The sequence below is a fragment of the Dermochelys coriacea genome, chromosome 3 (assembly GCF_009764565.3).
Source record: "Dermochelys coriacea isolate rDerCor1 chromosome 3, rDerCor1.pri.v4, whole genome shotgun sequence".
Classification (NCBI taxonomy): Eukaryota; Metazoa; Chordata; order Testudines; family Dermochelyidae; genus Dermochelys; species Dermochelys coriacea.
This window is the reverse complement of record NC_050070.1, coordinates 87,220,398-87,242,306: the sequence shown is the minus strand read 5'-3', so window position 1 is coordinate 87,242,306 and position 21,909 is coordinate 87,220,398. Positions and strand designations below refer to the sequence as shown.

Sequence of the window (21,909 nt, the reverse complement as noted above, 5' to 3'; positions counted from 1 at the left end):
TGAAGCATGTGCTTAAGTCCCATTGAAGCCCAGTTAAAGTTAATTATGTGTATTGTTGAATAGGGGCTTCAATGAAAGTAAAGAAAAAACTGACACCATTTCATCAGTATGTTTCCCTTTATCTTTCTACAGTGTGTTTCATTGATTTGCGTTGTTAAGAACATACAATCAATGCCATTGTCATTATTAGTCAAGGAAGCTGTTGAGGGAGTATGTTTGTAAATTTCCCCATAGCAGAGTCTCAGAACAGAACGTCTCTAACTTTATATGTTTGCCACTTCAGGTCCAAGTCTCTATGAAGTTTGAAGGCCGATCAGCTGTAGAAGTTAATCCAAAGACAAGCCTAGATGACTTAAAGGCTTTTACCTCCATGAGCTTGTATATGAAACTTCAGAAAGACCACCCACAGCTGATAGCATCTCCAGATAGATTTGTTCTGTACCTTGGAAACAAAAATGTAAGAGAATAATCTAATTTTTTCTGAAAAAAAAAGACAGAAGTGGAAATAAATATGTGGATTTTTCAGCAACATTTCTCTATTTCCTACCATCAGAGATTTCCAAAGTAATATTTTACTGATGCTGGTCATTGGTTAATGACATGCAGTGAACTATCCTTGCAATTTTTCCCTCTCTCCAAGTAGCAAATTGCATTGCCTGGTGCCCTGAGATACAGAGGCTGGCTTCTGTAAACTACACTTACTATCCATACTCAACCAGTATTGAACTGTTCTGAAGCAATTACTTCTATCTGCCAGGCTTTCATGGGTAACATGTAATCAACACTATACTGCTGACAATGTAGATTTCAAGTCTGGCATTCAAAGGTCTTAGAGATAAGAGTGTTTCTTTGCCTGTGGCATGTGCTACTGCTACTGAATACCCTCCTCATAGCTGCTTTTGAACACTTAGAAAGGGCTTGCACTCTCGTTATCAAAAAGTGTTGTGAAGCAACTGTGTTAAATTTTTACTGTTAAAGAAAAACAAAAAAGACACATCTCACAAGCTCTATGCAATCTGGGCCAACTGGTATTTTGGAAAGGTGAAGTCAAGGGCTTTTCTTTTTAATCTTTTTTAAAAAAAAAGGAATTTCTGTGTACAGTGCATGTAAATTAAGAAACTCCCTGCTGAGAGCAGATCTGATTATGGTGCATATGGACAAGACTTTGTTACCACTTCCTATATTGATACTGCCTAGTAAACAATAGGCACATGCAAGAGCATGTGATAGATTTCGGTCAGAAAATGTCTTAGAAATATTTAACCTGGCAATTACTTCATTCAAAATGGATTTGAAGCCATACTTTTTGGACAGTGCAGTACCGTCTACTGAAACAATATAATTAGTGGAAGGTGTGCTTTAGTTTATCAGTTGTACATAAATATTCTCTTTTGTCTAAAACTGTCTAACATTTATTAGTTTTCTTGGATTATGAGTGAATCAAGTAGCCCTGTCATCCCAACTCATTGATGTTTTAGGCAAAAGATTATATGGGTCTTGCGATCAAGAATGACAACCTGGTGTATATTTATAATCTGGGAGGTCGAGATGTGGAGATACCACTGGACTCCAAGCCAATCAGCTCTTGGCCTGCTTACTTCAGTATCATCAAAGTTGAGAGGTAAAGTGTTTATGTGGAGCTGCTCTATTTCGTATAAGATCAGTTTGGTTTGAGAATTTCACAAGTGAACAAGTAAAACTCAGCAGTACCTGTTAACTATCTAAAGCCTTGTCTACACTGCCACTTTACAGCACTGTAACTTTCTCACTCAGGATTGTGAAAAAACACACCCTTGAGCACTGCAAGTTTCAGTGCTGTAAAGTGCAGTGTAGACAGTGCACCAGTGCTGAAATATGTGGCAGAATGCAGGTAAAATAGAGCAGGAGACTTACAATTTTCCCCCAAGTAGTTCAGTCACAAATTTAATTAACGCATTATTTTTTTAATGAGCATCATCAGCATGGAAGCATGTCCTCTGGAACAATGGCCGAAGCATGAAGCAGTATATGAATCTTTCATGCATCTGGCACATAAATATCTTGCGATATCAGCTACAACAGTTCCATGCAAATGCCTGTTTTCAGTTTCAGGTGACACTGTAAATAAGAATCAGGCAGCATTATCTCCCATAAACGTAAACAAACTTGTTTGTCTTAGCAATTGGCTGAACAAGAAGTAGGACTGAGTGGACTTGTAGGCGCTAAAGTTTTACATTGCTTTGTTTTTGCGTGCAGTTATGTAACAAAAAAAATACATTTGTAAGTTGCACTTCATGATATAGAGATTGCACTACAGTACTTGTATGAGGTGAATTGAAAAATACTATTTTGTTTATCATTTTACAGTACAAATATTTGCAATAAAAATAATATAAAGTGAGCACTGTACACTGTTTTCTGTGTTGTAATTTAAATAGATATATTTGAAAATGTAGAAAAACCTCAAATATTCAGTAAATTTCAATTTGTATTCTATTCTTTAACAGTGCGCTTAATCGTGATTTTTAATCGTGATTAATTTTTTTGAGTTAATCGCGTGAGTTAACTGCGATTAATCGACAGCCCTAATATATATATATATATATATATATATATATATATATATATATATATTTTAATCGCAGTTAACTCACACAATTATACACACACTTTTTTTTTTTTTTAGGAAAGGTGAAAAAAAGCTAGAAAACAGAAATGTCTCCTCCATAGTTAACACGTATTTTCTCCATTTCTCCCTGATCGTACACCTGACCCAAATATTTTCCGCTAGAGCTCCAGAAAAAACAATTGGGCCTGACTCTCTTCTCCACCATTTTTCAACCAGTGCAACTTCAATAGAGGTATTCATTGGCACAAGCCTAAGAATCTAATCCTGTTTCCATTGGAGTCAGTAGAAATTCCCATTGACTCCAAGAGGGTAGGCACAAGTCATAAGTGGAAGGAGAATCCACTGCAATCTCTGTAATTTCTTGCTTTGGTCCCAGCCAGAACACCAGATGGATAATGCTTTTCTGGTGGGGAAAATATTTACATTAAACAACCAAAAAACCTTTTTTTAAAATGATCTTTTCCTGTTTCTTATATCTAACCATCAAGCTAAAGATATGACTATGCAGCCCTCTTTTTCTCCAAATTCCTTCAACAGGGTGGGAAAGCATGGCAAAATATTTCTAACTGTGCCAAGCCCTAGCAGCACAGCTGAAGAAAAATTCATCAAAAAAGGAGAGGTCCCTGGTGCTGACTCCCTTTTGGATTTGGAGCCCAAAAATACCGTCTTCTATGTTGGTGGAGTGCCTTCAAATTTTAAGGTAGATCAAATAACTCTTCTGTATATATTGAAATATAAATAAATCAAACCCAGGCTGCTGGGACTTCCTTTACAAACTTGTCATTAATGGAAAGGTTTGGTTACTGGAAACATCCTTATTAAGTCACATACCACATTACAATTCTTCAACAAGTTCCCTGGAATCTGCAGCACTGACCAAGGCTAATGCTACCATCTACATAGAATGTCCTCCCAATGAGAAGCTGATCAGATTCATCTTGGCTACAGTAAAATGCTTCTGACATGTAATTAGAGAAAAAATACGTAGTTATTGTTCTAGATGACACCTAGTAGCCCAACTGAACAATGTGTGCTTTCTGCTATACTCCGTCAACGTTGGGTGCCAAGTTTGGCATAGAGACTTTCTTATAAAGAAAAGGAGTACTTGTGGCACCTTAGAGACTAACAAATTTATTAGAGCATAAGCTTTCGTGAGCTACAGCTCACTTCATCGGCCATCCGATGAAGTGAGCTGTAGCTCACGAAAGCTTATGCTCTAATAAATTTGTTAGTCTCTAAGGTGCCACAAGTACTCCTTTTCTTTTTGCGAATACAGACTAACACGGCTGCTACTCTGAAACCAGACTTTCTTATGTGAGGGCTGTTGGATGGCCAGTTTGAAATGTGATAGTGGCCTCAAGGTAGACACCTTATAGAATTCATGATTCAGACATCCATATGTTTCTAATATTAGCCATAAATTGTTTGCTACTTCTGTGAAAATTAGTTGGAAAACCCATTTTCTAAACATCAAAGACTCTTAAAGATTTTAATCAGTAAATATCTATTCAGGGATGTAAATCTTTGCACCAGAGATGGTTCAGGAGAATTACTAAATCCCAATGAGGACCTGATATGACTGTGGAAAAAGCCAACTGATATGCCAATTAATGCTGGTTGTAATAGGCAGATAATGTGCTGAAGAAATGTTTGCTGCTGCTATGTCTATTGTACAGTGCAGCGTTTTTTAACATTGGAAGACTGCTGCATTAATTCTGCCAGCTTTACTTTCATTTTGTTTTTACATCACTTAACTTTTTTCCTTTCACTAACAAGGCAATTTAGATTCAACTTTCAGTGATCATTGTTGAGTTATTTAAAATAATTTCTGCTGAACTTTAGCTACTGGCAAAGATAAATTCCATGAATATGAGAGACTAACAAATTCATTTGAGCATAAGCTTTCGTGAGCTACAGCTCACTTCATCGGATGCATTCAGTGGAAAATACAGTGGGGAGATTTATATACATAGAGAACATGAAACAATGGGTGTTATGAATGCATCCGATGAAGTGTGCTGTAGCTCACAAAAGCTTATGCTCAAATAAATTTGTTAGTATCTAAGGTGCCACAAGTACTCCTTTTCTTTTTACTGTAACCAGAGTGATCACTTAAGGTGAGCTATTACCAGTAGTTGGGGGGGGAACCTTTTGTAGTGATGATCAAGATGGGCCATTTTCAGCAGTTGACAAGAACGTCTGAGGAACAGTGGGGGGGATAAACATGAGGAAATAGTTTTACTTTGTGTAATGACCCATCCACTCCCAGTCTTTATTCAAGCCTAAATTAATTGTATCCAGTTTGCAAATTAATTCCACTTCAGCAGTCTCTCATTGGAGTCTGTTTTTGAAGTTTTTTTGTTGAAAAATTGCCACTTTGAGGTCTGTAATCAAGTGACCAGAGAGATTGAAGTGTTCTCCAACTGGTTTTTGAATGGTTTCAGAGTAGCAGCCGTGTTAGTCTGTATTCGCAAAAAGAAAAGGAGTACTTGTGGCACCTTAGAGACTAACAAATTTATTAGAGCATAAGCTTTCGTGAGCTACAGCTCACTTCATCGGATGCATTTGGTGGAAAAAACAGAGGAGAGATTTATATACACACACACAGAGAACATGAAACAATGGGTTTATCATACACACTGTAAGGAGAGTGATCACTTAAGATAAGCCATCACCCACAGCAGGGGGGGGAAAGGAGGAAAACCTTCCATGGTGACAAGCAGGTAGGCTAATTCCAGCAGTTAACAAGAATATCAGAGGAACAGTGGGGGGTGGGGTGGGAGGGAGAAATACCATGGGGAAATAGTTTTACTTTGTGTAATGACTCATCCATTCCCAGTCTCTATTCAAGCCTAAATTAATTGTATCCAGTTTGCAAATTAATTCCAATTCAGCAGTCTCTCGTTGGAGTCTGTTTTTGAAGCTTTTTGTTGAAGTATAGCCACTCTTAGGTCTGTGATCGAGTGACCAGAGAGATTGAAGTGTTCTCCAACTGGTTTTTGAATGTTATAATTCTTGACGTCTGATTTGTGTCCATTCATTCTTTTACGTAGAGACTGTCCAGTTTGGCCAATGTACATGGCAGAGGGGCATTGCTGGCACATGATGGCATATATCACATTGGTAGATGCGCAGGTGAACGAGCCTCTGATAGTGTGGCTGATGTGATTAGGCCTTATGATGGTATCCCCTGAATAGATATGTGGACAGAGTTGGCAACGGGCTTTGTTGCAAGGATAGGTTCCTGGGTTAGTGGTTCTGTTGTGTGGTGTGTGGTTGCTGGTGAGTATTTGCTTCAGATTGGGGGGCTGTCTGTAAGCAAGGACTGGTCTATCTCCCAAGATCTGAGAGAGCGATGGCTCGTCCTTCAGGATAGGTTGTAGATCCTTGATGATGCGTTGGAGAGGTTTTAGTTGGGGGCTGAAGGTGATGGCTAGTGGCGTTCTGTTGTTTTCTTTGTTGGGCCTGTCCTGTAGTAGGTGACTTCTGGGTACTCTTCTGGCTCTGTCAATCTGTTTCTTCACTTCAGCAGGTGGGTATTGTAGTTGTAGGAATGCATGATAGAGATCTTGTAGGTGTTTGTCTCTGTCTGAGGGGTTGGAGCAAATGCGTTAATCTATCCAACTATACTCTTAGCCCAGCAGAAGAATCTGTCCTATTTCGGGGCCTCTCCTTTTGCCCCTCCACCCCCACGAACATGATACAGTTCTGTGGTGACCTAGAATCCTATTTTCGACGTCTCAGACTCAAGGAATATTTCCAACACACCTCTGACCAACATATTAACCCACAGAGACCTGCCTGCCAACACTACAAAAAGAAGGATTCTGGGTGGACTCCTCCTGAAGGTCGAAACAGCAGCCTGGATTTCTACATAGACTGCTTCTGCCGACGTGCACGAGCTGAAATTGTGGAAAAGCAGCATCGCTTACCCCATAACCTCAGCCATGCAGAACACAGTGCCATCCACAGCCTCAGAAACAACTCTGACATCATAATCAAAAAGGCTGACAAAGGAGGTGCTGTCGTCATCATGAATAGGTCGGAGTATGAACAAGAGGCTACTAGGCAGCTCTCCAACACCACTTTCTACAAGCCATTACCCTCTGATCCCACTGAGAGTTACCAAAAGAAACTACAGCATTTGCTCAAGAAACTCCCTGAAAAAGCACAAGAACAAATCCGCACAGACACACCCCTGGAGCCCCGACCTGGGGTATTCTATCTGCTACCCAAGATCCATAAACCTGGAAATCCTGGACGCCCCATCATCTCAGGCATTGGCACCCTGACAGCAGGATTGTCTGGCTATGTAGACTCCCTCCTCAGGCCCTTCGTTACCAGCACTCCCAGCTATCTTCGAGACACCACCGATTTCCTGAGGAAACTACAGTCCATTGGTGATCTTCCTAAAAACACCATCCTAGCCACTATGGATGTAGAAGCCCTCTACACCAACATTCCACACAAAGATGGACTACAAGCCGTCAGGAACAGTATCCCCGATACTGTCACGGCTAACCTGGTGGCAGAACTTTGTGACTTTGTCCTGACCCATAACTATTTCACATTTGGTGACAATGTATACCTTCAAATCAGCGGCACTGCGATGGGTACCCGCATGGCCCCACAGTATGCCAACATTTTTATGGCTGACTTAGAACAACGCTTCCTCAGCTCTCGTCCCCTAATGCCCCTACTCTACTTGCGCTACATTGATGACATCTTCATCATCTGGACCCATGGAAAAGAAGCTCTTGAGGAATTCCACCATGATTTCAACAATTTCCATCCCACCATCAACCTCAGCCTGGACCAGTCCACACAAGAGATCCACTTCCTGGACACTACGGTGCTAATAAGCGATGGTCACATAAACACCACCCTATATCGGAAACCTACTGACCGCTATTCCTACCTACATGCCTCTAGCTTTCATCCAGATCATACCACTCGATCCATTGTCTACAGCCAAGCGCTACGATATAACCGCATTTGCTCCAACCCCTCAGACAGAGACAAACACCTACAAGATCTCTATCATGCATTCCTACAACTACAATACCCACCTGCTGAAGTGAAGAAACAGATTGACAGAGCCAGAAGAGTACCCAGAAGTCACCTACTACAGGACAGGCCCAACAAAGAAAACAACAGAACGCCACTAGCCATCACCTTCAGCCCCCAACTAAAACCTCTCCAACGCATCATCAAGGATCTACAACCTATCCTGAAGGACGAGCCATCGCTCTCTCAGATCTTGGGAGATAGACCAGTCCTTGCTTACAGACAGCCCCCCAATCTGAAGCAAATACTCACCAGCAACCACACACCACACAACAGAACCACTAACCCAGGAACCTATCCTTGCAACAAAGCCCGTTGCCAACTCTGTCCACATATCTATTCAGGGGATACCATCATAAGGCCTAATCACATCAGCCACACTATCAGAGGCTCGTTCACCTGCGCATCTACCAATGTGATATATGCCATCATGTGCCAGCAATGCCCCTCTGCCATGTACATTGGCCAAACTGGACAGTCTCTACGTAAAAGAATGAATGGACACAAATCAGACGTCAAGAATTATAACATTCAAAAACCAGTTGGAGAACACTTCAATCTCTCTGGTCACTCGATCACAGACCTAAGAGTGGCTATACTTCAACAAAAAAGCTTCAAAAACAGACTCCAACGAGAGACTGCTGAATTGGAATTAATTTGCAAACTGGATACAATTAACTTAGGCTTGAATAGAGACTGGGAATGGATGAGTCATTACACAAAGTAAAACTATTTCCCCATGGTATTTCTCCCCCCCACCCCACCCCCCACTGTTCCTCTGATATTCTTGTTAACTGCTGGAATTAGCCTACCTGCTTGTCACCATGGAAGGTTTTCCTCCTTTCCCCCCCCTGCTGTGGGTGATGGCTTATCTTAAGTGATCACTCTCCTTACAGTGTGTATGATAAACCCATTGTTTCATGTTCTCTGTGTGTGTGTATATAAATCTCTCCTCTGTTTTTTCCACCAAATGCATCCGATGAAGTGAGCTGTAGCTCACGAAAGCTTATGCTCTAATAAATTTGTTAGTCTCTAAGGTGCCACAAGTACTCCTTTTCTTTTTGGTTTTTGAATGTTATAGTTCTTGACATCTGATTTGTGTCCATTTATTCTTTTATGTAGAGACTGTCCAATTTGACTGCTCTCCTGCTGGTAATAGCTCACCTTAAGTGATCGCTCTGGTTACAGTGTGTATGGTAACAACCATTGTTCCATGTTCTCTATGTATATAAATCTCCCCACTGTATTTTCCACTGAATGCATGAAGTGAGCTGTAGCTCATGAAGCTTATGCTCAAATAAATTTGTTAGTCTCTAAGGTGCCACAAGTACTCCTTTTCTTTTTGCGAATTCAGAATAACACGGCTGCTACTCTGAAACCTATGAATGAGAGAATCTCTCGAAGTTCACATGCTTTTTTTTTTCCTTTCTTGTGGTCTGAAATGGCCTTTAAACCACAAAGAGATGTAAATGAAATGAACACAAAATACTGGGGGATATTTCCATTTAGATTGTTATGAAATGTTGTTCTTTGAATATCATAGAGTCAAGGTGGGTGAGATAATACCTTTTATTGAACCAACTTCTGTTGGTGAAAGAGACAAGCTTTCAAGTTACACAGAGCTCTTCTTCAGGTCTTTGGATAATAAATTGTGTAATTCGACTAAAATAGATCTGGGATTAGTCATAAAATCATTATAGCATCATATAGCACCAAGATCCAATCTATCCTAAAATCTAACTCCTTCTTCTTTTGCCCCTTGTCTTTAAAAACTCTGGTGGAAGTTCTCATTTGTAGTAGTCCTATCTAAGCATTTGTTCTCTTCAGCAGTTATTCATTACTCCTTTGTAGACCACAGCATAAATGCCTATCCCCATGCTTGGACACACCACTTCCCATATCTGGCTCACTAACTTTAAGAGGAGTGTTAACAGGCCACTTTACCTGGAATGGTCCCTTGAAATATGTGTTAACTACTTATGCTAAACAATCTGTTCCACCTTGTATTTAGCTGGGACACTCTGAGTAGGTTTCCCAGACCTGAAGAAAAACTCTGTGTAAGATCAAAAGCTTGTCTCTCTCATCAACAGAAGTTGGTGCAATATAAGATTGTACCTCAGCCATCTTGTCTCTAAAGTTTTGTCTACACTAGCACTTTTGTTGGCAAAACTTTTGTAGGTCGGGGTGTGAAAAAACACACCCCACAGAAGTTTCACTGTCAAAAGCATCGGTGTGGACAGTGCCGGTGTGGACAGTGTGGCCAATAGCTACTGCTGTTCGTTGTAGGTGGTTTAATTATGCCGGCAGGAGAACTCTCTCCTGCCTGCATAGAGTAACTACACAGGAGACCTTACAGCAGTGCAGCTGTGCTGCTGTAAGGTCCGTAATGTAGACATAGCCTAACACTAAGAGCTTCAAAACAAAACTGATCTCATGAACAAATGAATTTGGCAACCCTGAATAAAATACATGTGCTGATTTTACCCTTTTGCCTTTGTTTCCTTCTCTGCACAGCTCCCTCCCAGTTTGAACCTGCCTGGCTTCATCGGCTGCCTGGAACTGGCCACCCTGAATGATGATATAATCAGTTTATACAATTTCAAGCACATCTACAATATGAACACCTCTGCATCACCACCTTGTGCCAGGTAGAGAAAAATTCGATTATTACAATGAAGTTCTTTGATAGCCTGCAATGTTTGCAGAACCGAATGGCTACTTCATTTGCTTCATTTTAGAGAAGAATATCAGGATAATATTAACTTGACCTTTCCTGAACATACCAACTGGCTTGATCTGTTCTACAACTGTACATTTTCTTTGTTATTTTCCATCTCCGCAAATTGTCGCAAATGGCTTATTCGCTCCTCTGACACAGAGCCATTAGTCATATGCTCCTGAACTATTCAGTAAAGTTTTTTCTTCTTTTTAAGTCCTTTGCAGAAAGAATGAGAAATGTTCCACTTAAAGGGAAACTGTAAAATTCATTTACCGTAAATATTTATGGGAGGTTTCTTCATTTAGTAGTCAGGAACTCTAGTTTTGTGTTGCATTTTGATGTATATCTGTGTGATCAGAGAGGAAGAAACTCTAGTATTGTTGGAAATAAATGTAGGTTTTAATAAATCTGAGAGCAACTAAAGTATAGGATTTTCTTTCCAAATCTCTCTTACAGAGAGCAGATACTTTGAGTGAAAAATCCCTATTTGCCACATCTCTATAACAGTGTATGAAGGGTACATTTCTTGCATAATTGAGGACCCAATCCATCTTCAGTTAAAGTACATGTTGGATTCCCATTGACTTCTATGGGAGTTGGATAACCCTTAAAAAGAATACCTCTGCCTATAATCAGGAATGCTTGTGGGCCTAGCGCCTGTCCAAGGATGAGCCTCAAAACTTTCCAGTTTCCAACATGTAACTATAAAAAACTGGGCATGTTTAGTCTTGAGAAAAGAAAACTGAGGGGTGGGACCCCAGAACACCCTTCAAATATAATAAGGACTGTTATAAAGAGGACAGTGCTCAATTGTTCTCCAGGTCCACTGAAGGCAGGACAAGTAGTAATTGGCTTAATCTGCAGCAAGGAAGTTTTAGGTTTGATATTAGGAAAAACTTCCTAACTATAAAGATTAAACTCTGGAATAGGTTTCCAAGGGAGGTTGTGGAATCCCCATCACTGGACGTTTTTAAGAAGAGGTTACACAAACATTTTTCGGGGATAGTCAAGGTTTATTTGGTCCTGTATCAGTGCAGGGACTGGGTAAGATGATTTCTCAGCATCCCTTCCACACATACATATCTATGAGTCTGTACCACAGAACCAACACATGACCTTATGATAAGGGAGATTGATATACTATCAAAGCCCTAAATAATTTTTCAGGGAAAATTCTCAGACAGCAATGTAAAAATAAAAAAAGTCAGAGACCTAAAGTCTCCGTCCCTCCCACGGATAAATAAAAGTTCAGGATGACTATTCCAAGAAAGTGTTATAAACTCTGACACCCAAATGTTAACAACTCCCTGGATCTTTAATGCAGGGTCACAATGCTAAGAATGCTCTAAGATGGTCTCTAATTCTTGCTTGCTTCTGTGTTCTTTTCCATGCTAGGAATAAGCTGGCCTTCACTCAGAGCAGAGCTGTGAGCTATTTCTTTGATGGCTCTGGCTATGGTTTGGTGAGGAACATTGAGAGAAGAGGAAGATTCAGCCAGGTGACTCGTTTTGACATAGAAGTTCGAACACCAGTAGACAATGGGCTTATTTTCCTGATGGTTAATGGAGTGAGTATAAAATTCTGTTCTCACACTGTCCCCTGTTTCTCTTGTGCCTATTCTGCACAGTTACTATGCAATACCCCAAATGTTGATGATTTATATTTCATTTTGGAAGAGAAAATTCCCTTCTGCACACAAATCATGAGGGACATGAAGTACTGGGTACAAAGCTCCTAGTATTCTCTGATTTACTGTCATTGGCCCTAATTCTGCTCCCACAGTGGCATAATGAGCACTTCAGTGGAGTTAGGGTAACATGAAACCACTTTAACTGAGAAGATAATCAGGCCCAGTATTTTTACTTTTATTTAAATGTGAATGCACTGTCTGTGCTATCAGATGTTACTATATAGTAGCTGACATGAAGTTCTATACATTTGTCCCCTGGTAGATAGATGGCTGAACTCTGTTATACAGTGCAATAGAACATCAGGATTGGGAGGGACCTCAGGAGGTCATCTAGTCTAATCCGCTGCTCAAGGCAGGACCAATCCCCAATTTTTGCCCTAGATCCCTAAATGGCCTCCTCAAGGATTGAACTCACAACCCTGGGTTTAGCAGGCCAATGCTCAAACCACTAGACAAGGTGGATGAGAAAATAGCTTTCATTGAACCAATACAGTTAGTTACTGTTGTAACTTGGAATTAGAGACTATCCTAAACCAAAATGGTGAATCCAAGCACCCCCAAATTTTCAGAAGTTTAAGATTGTCCCCTATTTCTAGAATGGTTTGAACAAAAAACACATCCAAACCTCTTCAAGCTTTACAAAATTTTGAATATAAACTCAGACTTGTGTCTTGAGGCATCTCTTCCTCAACTTGCAAGCCCAGTCTGGGTTAAAATAATTTAGTAAAGCAAAAGAAACTAATTTATTGTGTAGATATGGCAAAAAATCAAGAAATAGAACAGTTCACCTGCCTGAACAGAACCATACTGGCTAATAGAGATCTCAAGAAAGAAGTGACATCAAGGATAGAAAGGTTTCAGAGTAGCAGCCGTGTTAGTCTGTATTCGCAAAAAGAAAAGGAGTACTTGTGGCATCTTAGAGACTAACACATTTATTTGAGCATAAGCTTTCGTGAGCTACAGCTCACTTCATCGGATGCATTTGGTGGAAAATACAGCATCCACAACATTTACTAAACGCAACATCGTATGGAAATCAAAGAAACACAGCACCAGAACAAAACAGATGCATTTTAATTCAAACAATATTTCAGTGCTAATAGATGGCTGTGAAAGCTGGAAATCTACCAAAATGTTAGTTAGAAAAGTAGGTGCTTTACAAAATAAGTGCCTACAAAAGATACTGGGTATTGGTTGGAAAGACTTCGTCACAATGAAGAGGTCTGAGAAATCACCAACCAGCAGCTCGTTTCCACGAGAATCAGAAGGAAGTGCTGGACACATCTGGGACATGTACTCCGGATGCCAACACACAGACACCCATGAAGCTGTCAAGCGGAAACCAGACAGTGTCAGGAAACAAGGGCACCCCAGAGAAACCCTAAGAAGAACCCTTCGCCGGCAGGGTAGAACAGGTTATCTCAATACCATCGAACAGTTGCAAGCAGCAGCAAATGAAATGGAAGATTCCACCCTGTGTGCCAGTATTGGCTCAGAAGGATGTTAAAATGTATGTTGATACAGTATGTGCACAGACTTCACTGCAATGAATTAATTCCATTTTAATGAAAACACTTACTTGGCAATGTTTGCCGGCAGGGATACTTATAGAAGAGATTTCTGTAGTGCAAATTGCTCTACAGCATCTGAACACCACCAGTAACCTCAGCTCTGCTTTAAGCAGCAGTTGCTACACAAAAACTCTTCTGTAGTGGATCAATAATTGGTTTCTTCTGAGCAGAAATTCCAAAAATTGTGTCTGAATTGTGCTTTGTAATTTTGTACTCTGTGATGGAAACTATAGTCATATTGGACATAAGCTGTTGAAGACCAGTTCTGTTGATGGACATTTTTGGTTGGATTGTACAAAACCAGCTACCACTGTTATGTTCTATGTGGACAGCTCATAAGTATGCAAAAATAAGATTCTTTTTACTTTATTTACAAGTTTGGCCTGTTCCTTTTGTATTGTTTACTGAGGTTTAATGTTCACTTGTCTCCATTAGAGATTGTCACATTAATGTTAGAAAAATATAAAAATAAACATCCGGCCAGATCCCCAGCAGCTGTAAATTGATTCATTTTACTCCCTTACATTTTTAGATGGTTTACCAAACTAATTCTTGAATTCAACTTGATTTCTTGGTCCTCCTGTGCCATGGTATTTCTCTCTCCCTTAAGTGCTCCCCATTTGTTCCCCTGAAAAATTCACTACCTTAATGATTTAGCTGAGTGCTGCTCTGCTTATGAAATTTTGTATGCAGTGTTGGTGTCGTTGTCTTGATCCCAGGACATTAGAGAGACATTATGAATAAAAAAAATCCAGGAAAATTATGATAAATTGTTTGATAAACACTATTGATTTGGAATTTTGGTGAACTACTGTTCGAAACATATACATATTCAGTATTCTGAATTAGGTTTTCAGGCTATGCCATTGGTCACCTATGCCCCATGCTATGGATTCTATTCTATGGCTGGATAATCAAAACTTTATAATGACAAGGTGGGTGAAGTAATATCTTTTACTGGATCAACTTCTGTTGGGGAGAGAAACAAGCTTTCAAGTTTACTCATAAGAATGATACCTATATACTTCCTTTTAATGCTGTTTGTTTTGTACAGAGTATGTTCTTCAGTCTAGTGATGCAGAATGGATTCCTGTATCTGCGCTATGACTTTGGCTTCAGCACCACCCCCATGCTTCTTGAAGATTCGATGAAGAAGACTCAGATAAATGATGCAAAATTCCATGAGGTAATACTGATGTGAAAGTATTTTTATTTAGCTAGCCACACCAAGAATAATAAAGCATAATGCTAGGTTGCTTCTCTTATAATTAAAGAACCAAAAGATGATGGTCAGATTTTATATAATACCAAATGTGTCAGTTTTGCTATGAAGTGGCAAGGAACACTGGGCAGAAAAAATATATACTAATACTAAAAAGTATTAAAAGGCAGAATAAAACTATTGTGACAGGGTTGGGCCAGATGGCTACAGAAGAGTAATAGAATGCAGATATATTAGCCCCAGGTTAAGTAGGTCCCTTTTCCCTGGGTAAGGTAACAGGGAAGGTTCCAGAACAATCAGGAACCTTCTGGAGACAATTAAGACAGACAGGCTGATTAGAACACCTGCAGCCAATCAAGAAGCTGCTAGAATCAATTAAGGCAGGCTAATCAGGGCACCTGGGTTTAAAAAGGAGTTCACTTCAGTTTGTGGTGCGCGTGTGAGGAGCTGAAGCAAGAGGCACTAGGAGCTGAGAGTGAGAACGTGGACTGTTGGAGGACTGAGGAGTACAAGCATTATCAGACACCAGGAGGAAGGTCCTATGGTGAGAATAAAGAAGGCGTTGGGAGGAGGCAATGGGGAGTTGTAGCTGTCGCACAGCTGTTCCAGAAGGCACTCTAGACAGCTGCATTCCACAGGGTCCTGGCTGGAACCCGGATTAGAGGGCGGGCCCGGGTTCCCCCCAAACCTCCCAACTCCTGGTCAGACACAGGAGGAGTCGGCCTGGACTGTGGGTTCAGAAAAACAGCCAAGCTGAGGGCTGCCGTGAAGCTCCAAGGTGAGCAAATCCGCCAATAAGCGCAAGACTCACCAAGGTAGAGGAGGAACTTTGTCACACTATATATCCAGAGGAAAGCACTTCATAAATATGGTTCTCTACAACCACAAATGTGTGTCACTATTTTAACTCAGTCAGTTTTAGCAACTATTGTATTACAAAGTGTTGAACTCCCATTTCAGTACAAAAGAAATTACTCAAATGAAATTCAGTATTGGTGTTGGAACTATAGACATTTGTTTAGGCAGTTCAGCAATCTGCATTAGGGGTACCAGAGAATTTGCTTCAAGCCATCATAGCTGTGACCATGACAGTAATAAATCTGAACTGTAAGGGCATGATTCTTCTCTCACTTAAGTGGTGCAAATTAGGAGTCTGTTTACTGATATCAGTAAATATCAGTGATTATTAACTTGTGTAAGTGTCAGCAGAACTAAGCCCTAAGTTTCAACAATAAAAGCAGATTTAAAGACATATATCCAAATTCCCTACTGAAGTCAATGGAAGTGCTCCATTTACACCAGTATAGAATTTGGCCTGTGATTATTTTTTACAAGCAAATGAAAGAAGGCTTCGGTTTGTTTTTGGCCATTAGAGAAATCATTATATTGAAATGAGCTCACTACTAGTCATTCTTGTCAGTTCCCCACTGATTCACAAGCCTCTTTTTGACTAATTAGAATAATTGTTAATTTTAAAAAGTATAATAGACAATAATTATAGACTCCCTCTTATTAAAAAGGCCCATTTGGCAAACCCAGCATGATAACTTCTAAAAGACAATATTTTTGGACATTTGGAGTTGAACTGTTCATTTCTCCTTTCAGATTTCTGTTATATATCACAATTCTAAGAAGATGATCCTGGTGGTGGACAGACGACATATAAAAAGTGTGGAAAATGAAAAGAAAGCAATGCCATTCACTGATATCTACATAGGAGGCGCTCCTTCTGAGATCTTGAAGTCCAGGTTTGTTGACAGCCCAGGTTCCATCAGTACTCATCTGATTGTCACACAGTGGTTTGCAAGAAGGTGTGTTTTACCACCTTTGCTCCTTCAGGAAAAACAGCTTCTAAGATTCTATTTTAATTTTGTTCAGAGCTCTAGGTATAAAGTATTTGGTATCTGTACATTGATCCAAGATGGCTGTAGCTCTGCTGCTGGCTGAAATTAGTCATGTGATCTAGAGTTTCCGCAGAGGATAACAGAAACTGCAGTACAGTTGGGACAAAAATAAATGTTTAAAGAGTGTATGAAAACATACATATATATATACATATACATAGAACAGCTAATCCCCCTTCCTTTCAACAAGCATTCTTCTTTGAGCAAAATGCCTTTAGCTTATGAACACAGATATCATATCTCACTCTCAATCATATTTTTCAGATAAAGGGAGTTTTTTCACCATAAACCTTAGTTCAAATCAGTCTCTATTTATCTGTGAGCTCAAATGTAGCTGTCCCTGTATTGATGTGCAAAGGTTTTGAGGAGAGATCCCAGGGAGTCTTCTCTTTCCACTCAAGCCATTGGACAAAGGCCAAGCATAGTCCGATGAGGAAGTAGAGGTCCTACTTCATAAAATGAGCAGGAGTAGGACTATGAACACGCTCTGTTCCTATTTTAGGATCATCCAGAAGATTTTATTAGCTGCATAAAGTAGTACACTGAAATGGTGGCAGAGCTGCTACTGCATTATTACACTTCCCATCGTAAGATTTGTTTTCAGTTGCTTATAACTTTGCCAGATTTTAATCATGTGGGGTAAAAAATGTCCATGCTGTGTGTCCACCTCAGACTGAACTCTTTTTGAAAAATTGCAGCAAAATGGTTCAGCCTTTTGCTAGAATGAGGTTAAGGACTGGATCCCTGCCTCATTCAGTGAATAGGATGGACCTGCTCTGAAGATTAATCAGGGCTGTGTTATAAAGGAGACTGTTGTCTGTAGGACCCCTGCCTTATTTGTTGCAGAAGTTGGAAGATGTGCAACTTTATGGTCTCATGGCTAAGGCAGCTGAATGCTGCCCTGGAGAATTGGATTTGATCCCTGCCTCTGCCACTGAATTGCCATATGAAGCTGGGCAAGTCATTTAAACCAAATTTATCATCGGTGGTCATTAATTTTGTGTTCCCCATTTTCTGCGTGCCTATTTGAGACCCTGAATTCTGACTTGCAGAAGTGCAGCTGACTTGCAGCTGTAACTGATGACAATGGAAGCTGTGCGCTGAATAAATGAAGTCCTACACGAGGCTAAACACTGAAAAATCAGATCCTAGTCATCTCACATCGGTTGGCCAAAATTAGCAGATATTTTCATCCTTAATCTTTCTGTGTCTCAGTTCTACAGCTGTAAAATAGGGATAATACTATCCATCACCTCACAGGGATGTTGTAAAATAAATTAAGATTTATGAAACACTCATACCATAGCAATGAGCACCATGGAACAGTCCATGAGAAAATTAATAATTCTATATTCAGTGCATGGTATGAATAGTGTGTAATAAATGGCTGGGGCCACACTCTGAACAATGAGAAAATGAAAAAGTAAATAGCTGCTCATTCAGTGAGCAAAATCCATTCTGTGCATCGAGTCAGGGAGAATCCTGTGGAAAAAATACTAATTAAAGATTCTCTCATAATGCATACACACAAAGGGGCTGAATTAAGGTTGCATAGGCAACATTAACTCTGGCATTTCCTACTTTTTAAGTGCTTGACTTTGCAAACTTTTTAATGTTCTTTTAACGTAGGTCGTGTGTGTAATATAAAATAATGGATGGTATAGAGAAGGTATATTGGACATTTCTTTGCCTTTTCTCATAACGTAGCAACATAACATAGCACATCCAACAAAACTGAAAGGTAACAACTTTAAAACTGATGAAATACAGTTGTACAAAATGAGTAATTAACCTGTGTAACTCATTGCCAAATAATATCATTGAAGCCAAGAGCCTAACCGTACTAAAAAAAAAAAAATAGGGCTGTCAAACAATTAAGTAATCACGATTAATTGCGAGATTAAAAAAAATCATGATTAACTGCAGTTTTAAATCGCACTATTAAACAATACTAGAATGCCAATTTAAATTTATTATACAAATATTTCCACTGTAAAAAAGAAAGAAAAGACAAACAAAAAATAAGCTTTCTATATACAAGTTGAAGCATGAAGGGGCATAAAAATACTTAGCATATCTGGCACACAAATACCTTGCAACACCAGCTATAACAGTGCCATGTGAACACCTGTTCTCACTTTCAGGTAACATTGTAAATAAGAAACGGGCAGCATTATCTCCCATAAATATAAACAAACTTCTTTGTCTTAGCTATAGGCTAACCAAGGAGTAGGACTGAGTGAACTTATAGGCTCTAAAGTTTTACATTGTTTTGTTTTTAAGTGCATGTATGTGGAAAAAAATAGTTGTACATTTGTAAGTTTCACTTTCACAATAAATAGATCGCACGACACCATTTGTATGAGGTGAATTAAAAACACTATTATCTTTTTACAGTGCAGATATTTGTAATTAATAATATAAAGTTAGCACTGTACACTTTGTATTCTGTGTTGTAATTGAAATCAATCTATTTGAAAATGTAGAAAAACATCCACAAATATTTATCATACATATAAATGTGTATTCTATTATAGTTTAACAGTGTGATTAAAATTGCAATTAACCGTGACTAATTTTTTTAATCTAGTTAATTTGTTTTGAGTTAGTCAGTCACTTGAGTAAACTGCGATTAACTGAAAGTCTTAAAAATTAGATATTTATACAGAGAATGAAAACATCCACAGTTACATTATATAAGGTAACAATATAATGGACCGGATTCTGAGGTGGTGTAAATTGATATAGCTCCATTGAAGTCATAGAATCATAGAATATCAGGGTTGGAAGGGACCTCAGGAGGTCATCCCTGCTCAAAGCAGGACCAATCCCCAACTAAATCATCCCAGCCAGGGCTTTGTCAAGCCTGACCTTAAAAACTTCTAAGATTCCACCACCTCCCTAGGTAACGCATTCTAGTGTTTCACCAACCTCCTAGTGAAAAAGTTTTTCCTAATATCCAACCTAAACCTCTCCCACTGCAACTTGAGACCATTACTCCTTGTTCTGTCATCTGCTACCACTGAGAACAATCTAGATCCATCCTCTTTGGAACCCCCTTTCAGGTCGTTGAAAGCAGCTATCAAATCCCCCCTCATTCTTCTCTTCTGCAGACTGAACAATCCCAGTTTCCTCAGCCTCTCCTCATAAGTCATGTGTTCCAATCCCCTAATCATTTTTGTTGCCCTCCACTGAATGTTTTCCAATTTTTGCACATCGTTCTTGTAGTGTGGGGCTCAAAACCGGACACAGTACTCCAGATGAAGCTTCACCAATATCGAATAGAGGGGAACAATCATGTCCCTCGATCTGCTGGCAATGCCCCTATTTATACATCCCAAAATGCCATTGGCCTTCTTGGCAACAAGGGCACACTGTTGACTCATATCCAGCTTCTCATCCACTGTAACCCCTAGGTTCTTTTCTGCAGAGCTGCTGCCTAGCCATTCGGTCCCTAGTCTGTAGCGGTGCATGGGATTCTTCCGTCCTAAGTGCAGGACTCTGCACTTGTCCTTGTTGAACCTCATCAGATTTCTTTTGGCCCGATCCTCTAATTTGTCTAGGTCCCTCTATATCCTATCTACCTCTCCTCCCAGTTTAGTCATCTGCAAACTTGCTGAGGGTGCAATCCACACCATACTCCAGAATATTTATGAAGATATTGAACATAACCGGCCCAAGGACTGACCCTTGGGGCACTCCACTTGATACCGGCTGCCAACTAGACATGGAGCCATTCATCACTACCCGTTGAACCTGAAAGTCTAGCCAGCTTTCTATCCACCTTTATAGTCCATTCATCCAGGCCATACTACTTTAACTTGCTGGCAAGAATACTGTGGGAGACCGTGTCAAAAGCTTTGCTAAAGTCAAGGAACAACACGTCCCCTACTTTCCCCTCATCCACAGATCCAGTTATCTCGTCATATAAGGCAATTAGATTAGTCAGGCATGACTTGCCCTTGGTGAATCCATGCTGACTGTTCCTGATCACTTTCCTTTCCTCTAAGTGCCACAGAATTGATTCCTTGAAGACCTGCTCCATGATTTTTCCAGGGACTGAGGTGAGGCTGACTGGCCTGTAGTTACCAGGATCCTCCTCCTTCCCTTTTTTAAAAGATGGGCACTATATTAGCCTTTTTCCAGTCATCCACGACTTCCCCGATCGCCATGAGTTTTCAAAGATAATGGCCAATGGCCCTGCAATCACATCCGCCAACTCCTTTAGCACACTTGGATGCAGCGCATCCGGCCCCATGGACTTGTGCTCATCCAGCTTTTCTAAATAGTCCTGAACCACTTCTTTCTCCACAGAGGGCTGGTCACCTCCTCCCCATGCTGTGCTGCCCAGTGGAGTAGTCTAGGAGCTGACCTTGTTCGTGAAGACAGAGGCAAAAAAAGCATCGAGTACATTAGCTTTTTCCACATCCTCTGTCACTAGGTTGCTTCCTTCATTCAGTAAGGGGCCCACACTTTCCTTGACTTTCTTCTTGTTGCTAACATACCTGAAGAAACCCTTCTTGTTACTCTTAACATCTCTGGCTAGCTGCAACTTCAGGTGTGATTTGGCCTTCCTGATTTCTCCTGCATGCCCGAGCAATATTTTTATATTCTTCCCTGGTCATTTGTCCAATCTTCCACTTCTTGTAAGCTTCTTTTCTGTGTTTAAGATCAGCAAGGATTTCACTGTTAAGCCAAGCTGATCGCCTGCCATATTTACTATTCTTTCTACACATCGGGATGGTTTGTCCCTGTAACCTCAATCAGGATTCTTTAAAATACAGCCAGCTCTTCTGGACTCCTTTCCCCCTCATGTTATTCTCCCAGGGGATCCTGCCCATCAGTTCCCTGAGGGAGTCAAAGTATGCTTTTGTGAAGTCCAGGGTCCATATTCTGCTGCTCTCCTTTCTTCCCTGTGCCAGGATCCTGAACTCTACCATCTCATGGTCATTGTCTTCCAGGTTCCCATCCCTTTTTGCTTCCCCTACTAATTCTTCCTGGTTTGTGAGCAACAGGTCAAGAAGAGCTCTGCTCCTAGTTGCTTCCTCCAGCACTTGCACCAGGAAATTGTCCCCTACACTTTCCAAAAACTTCCTGGATTGTCTGTGCACCGCCATATTACTCTCCC

General features: G+C 40.2%; 1 protein-coding gene across 2 annotated transcripts in view; it reads left to right on the top strand.

Annotated features, from left to right (window-relative positions):
- The window catches only part of LAMA4 (laminin subunit alpha 4), a 161,236-nt gene that overhangs the window by 114,119 nt on the left and 25,208 nt on the right, over positions 1 to 21,909 (top strand). For both annotated transcript variants that reach the window (XM_038397220.2, XM_043510858.1), the window contains 7 exons: positions 284 to 457; positions 1,479 to 1,621; positions 3,146 to 3,308; positions 10,190 to 10,323; positions 11,790 to 11,961; positions 14,710 to 14,841; positions 16,483 to 16,625. In XM_038397220.2, the coding sequence (XP_038253148.1) occupies positions 284 to 457; positions 1,479 to 1,621; positions 3,146 to 3,308; positions 10,190 to 10,323; positions 11,790 to 11,961; positions 14,710 to 14,841; positions 16,483 to 16,625 (1,061 nt within the window). The remainder of the gene's footprint in view (positions 1 to 283; positions 458 to 1,478; positions 1,622 to 3,145; positions 3,309 to 10,189; positions 10,324 to 11,789; positions 11,962 to 14,709; positions 14,842 to 16,482; positions 16,626 to 21,909) is intronic.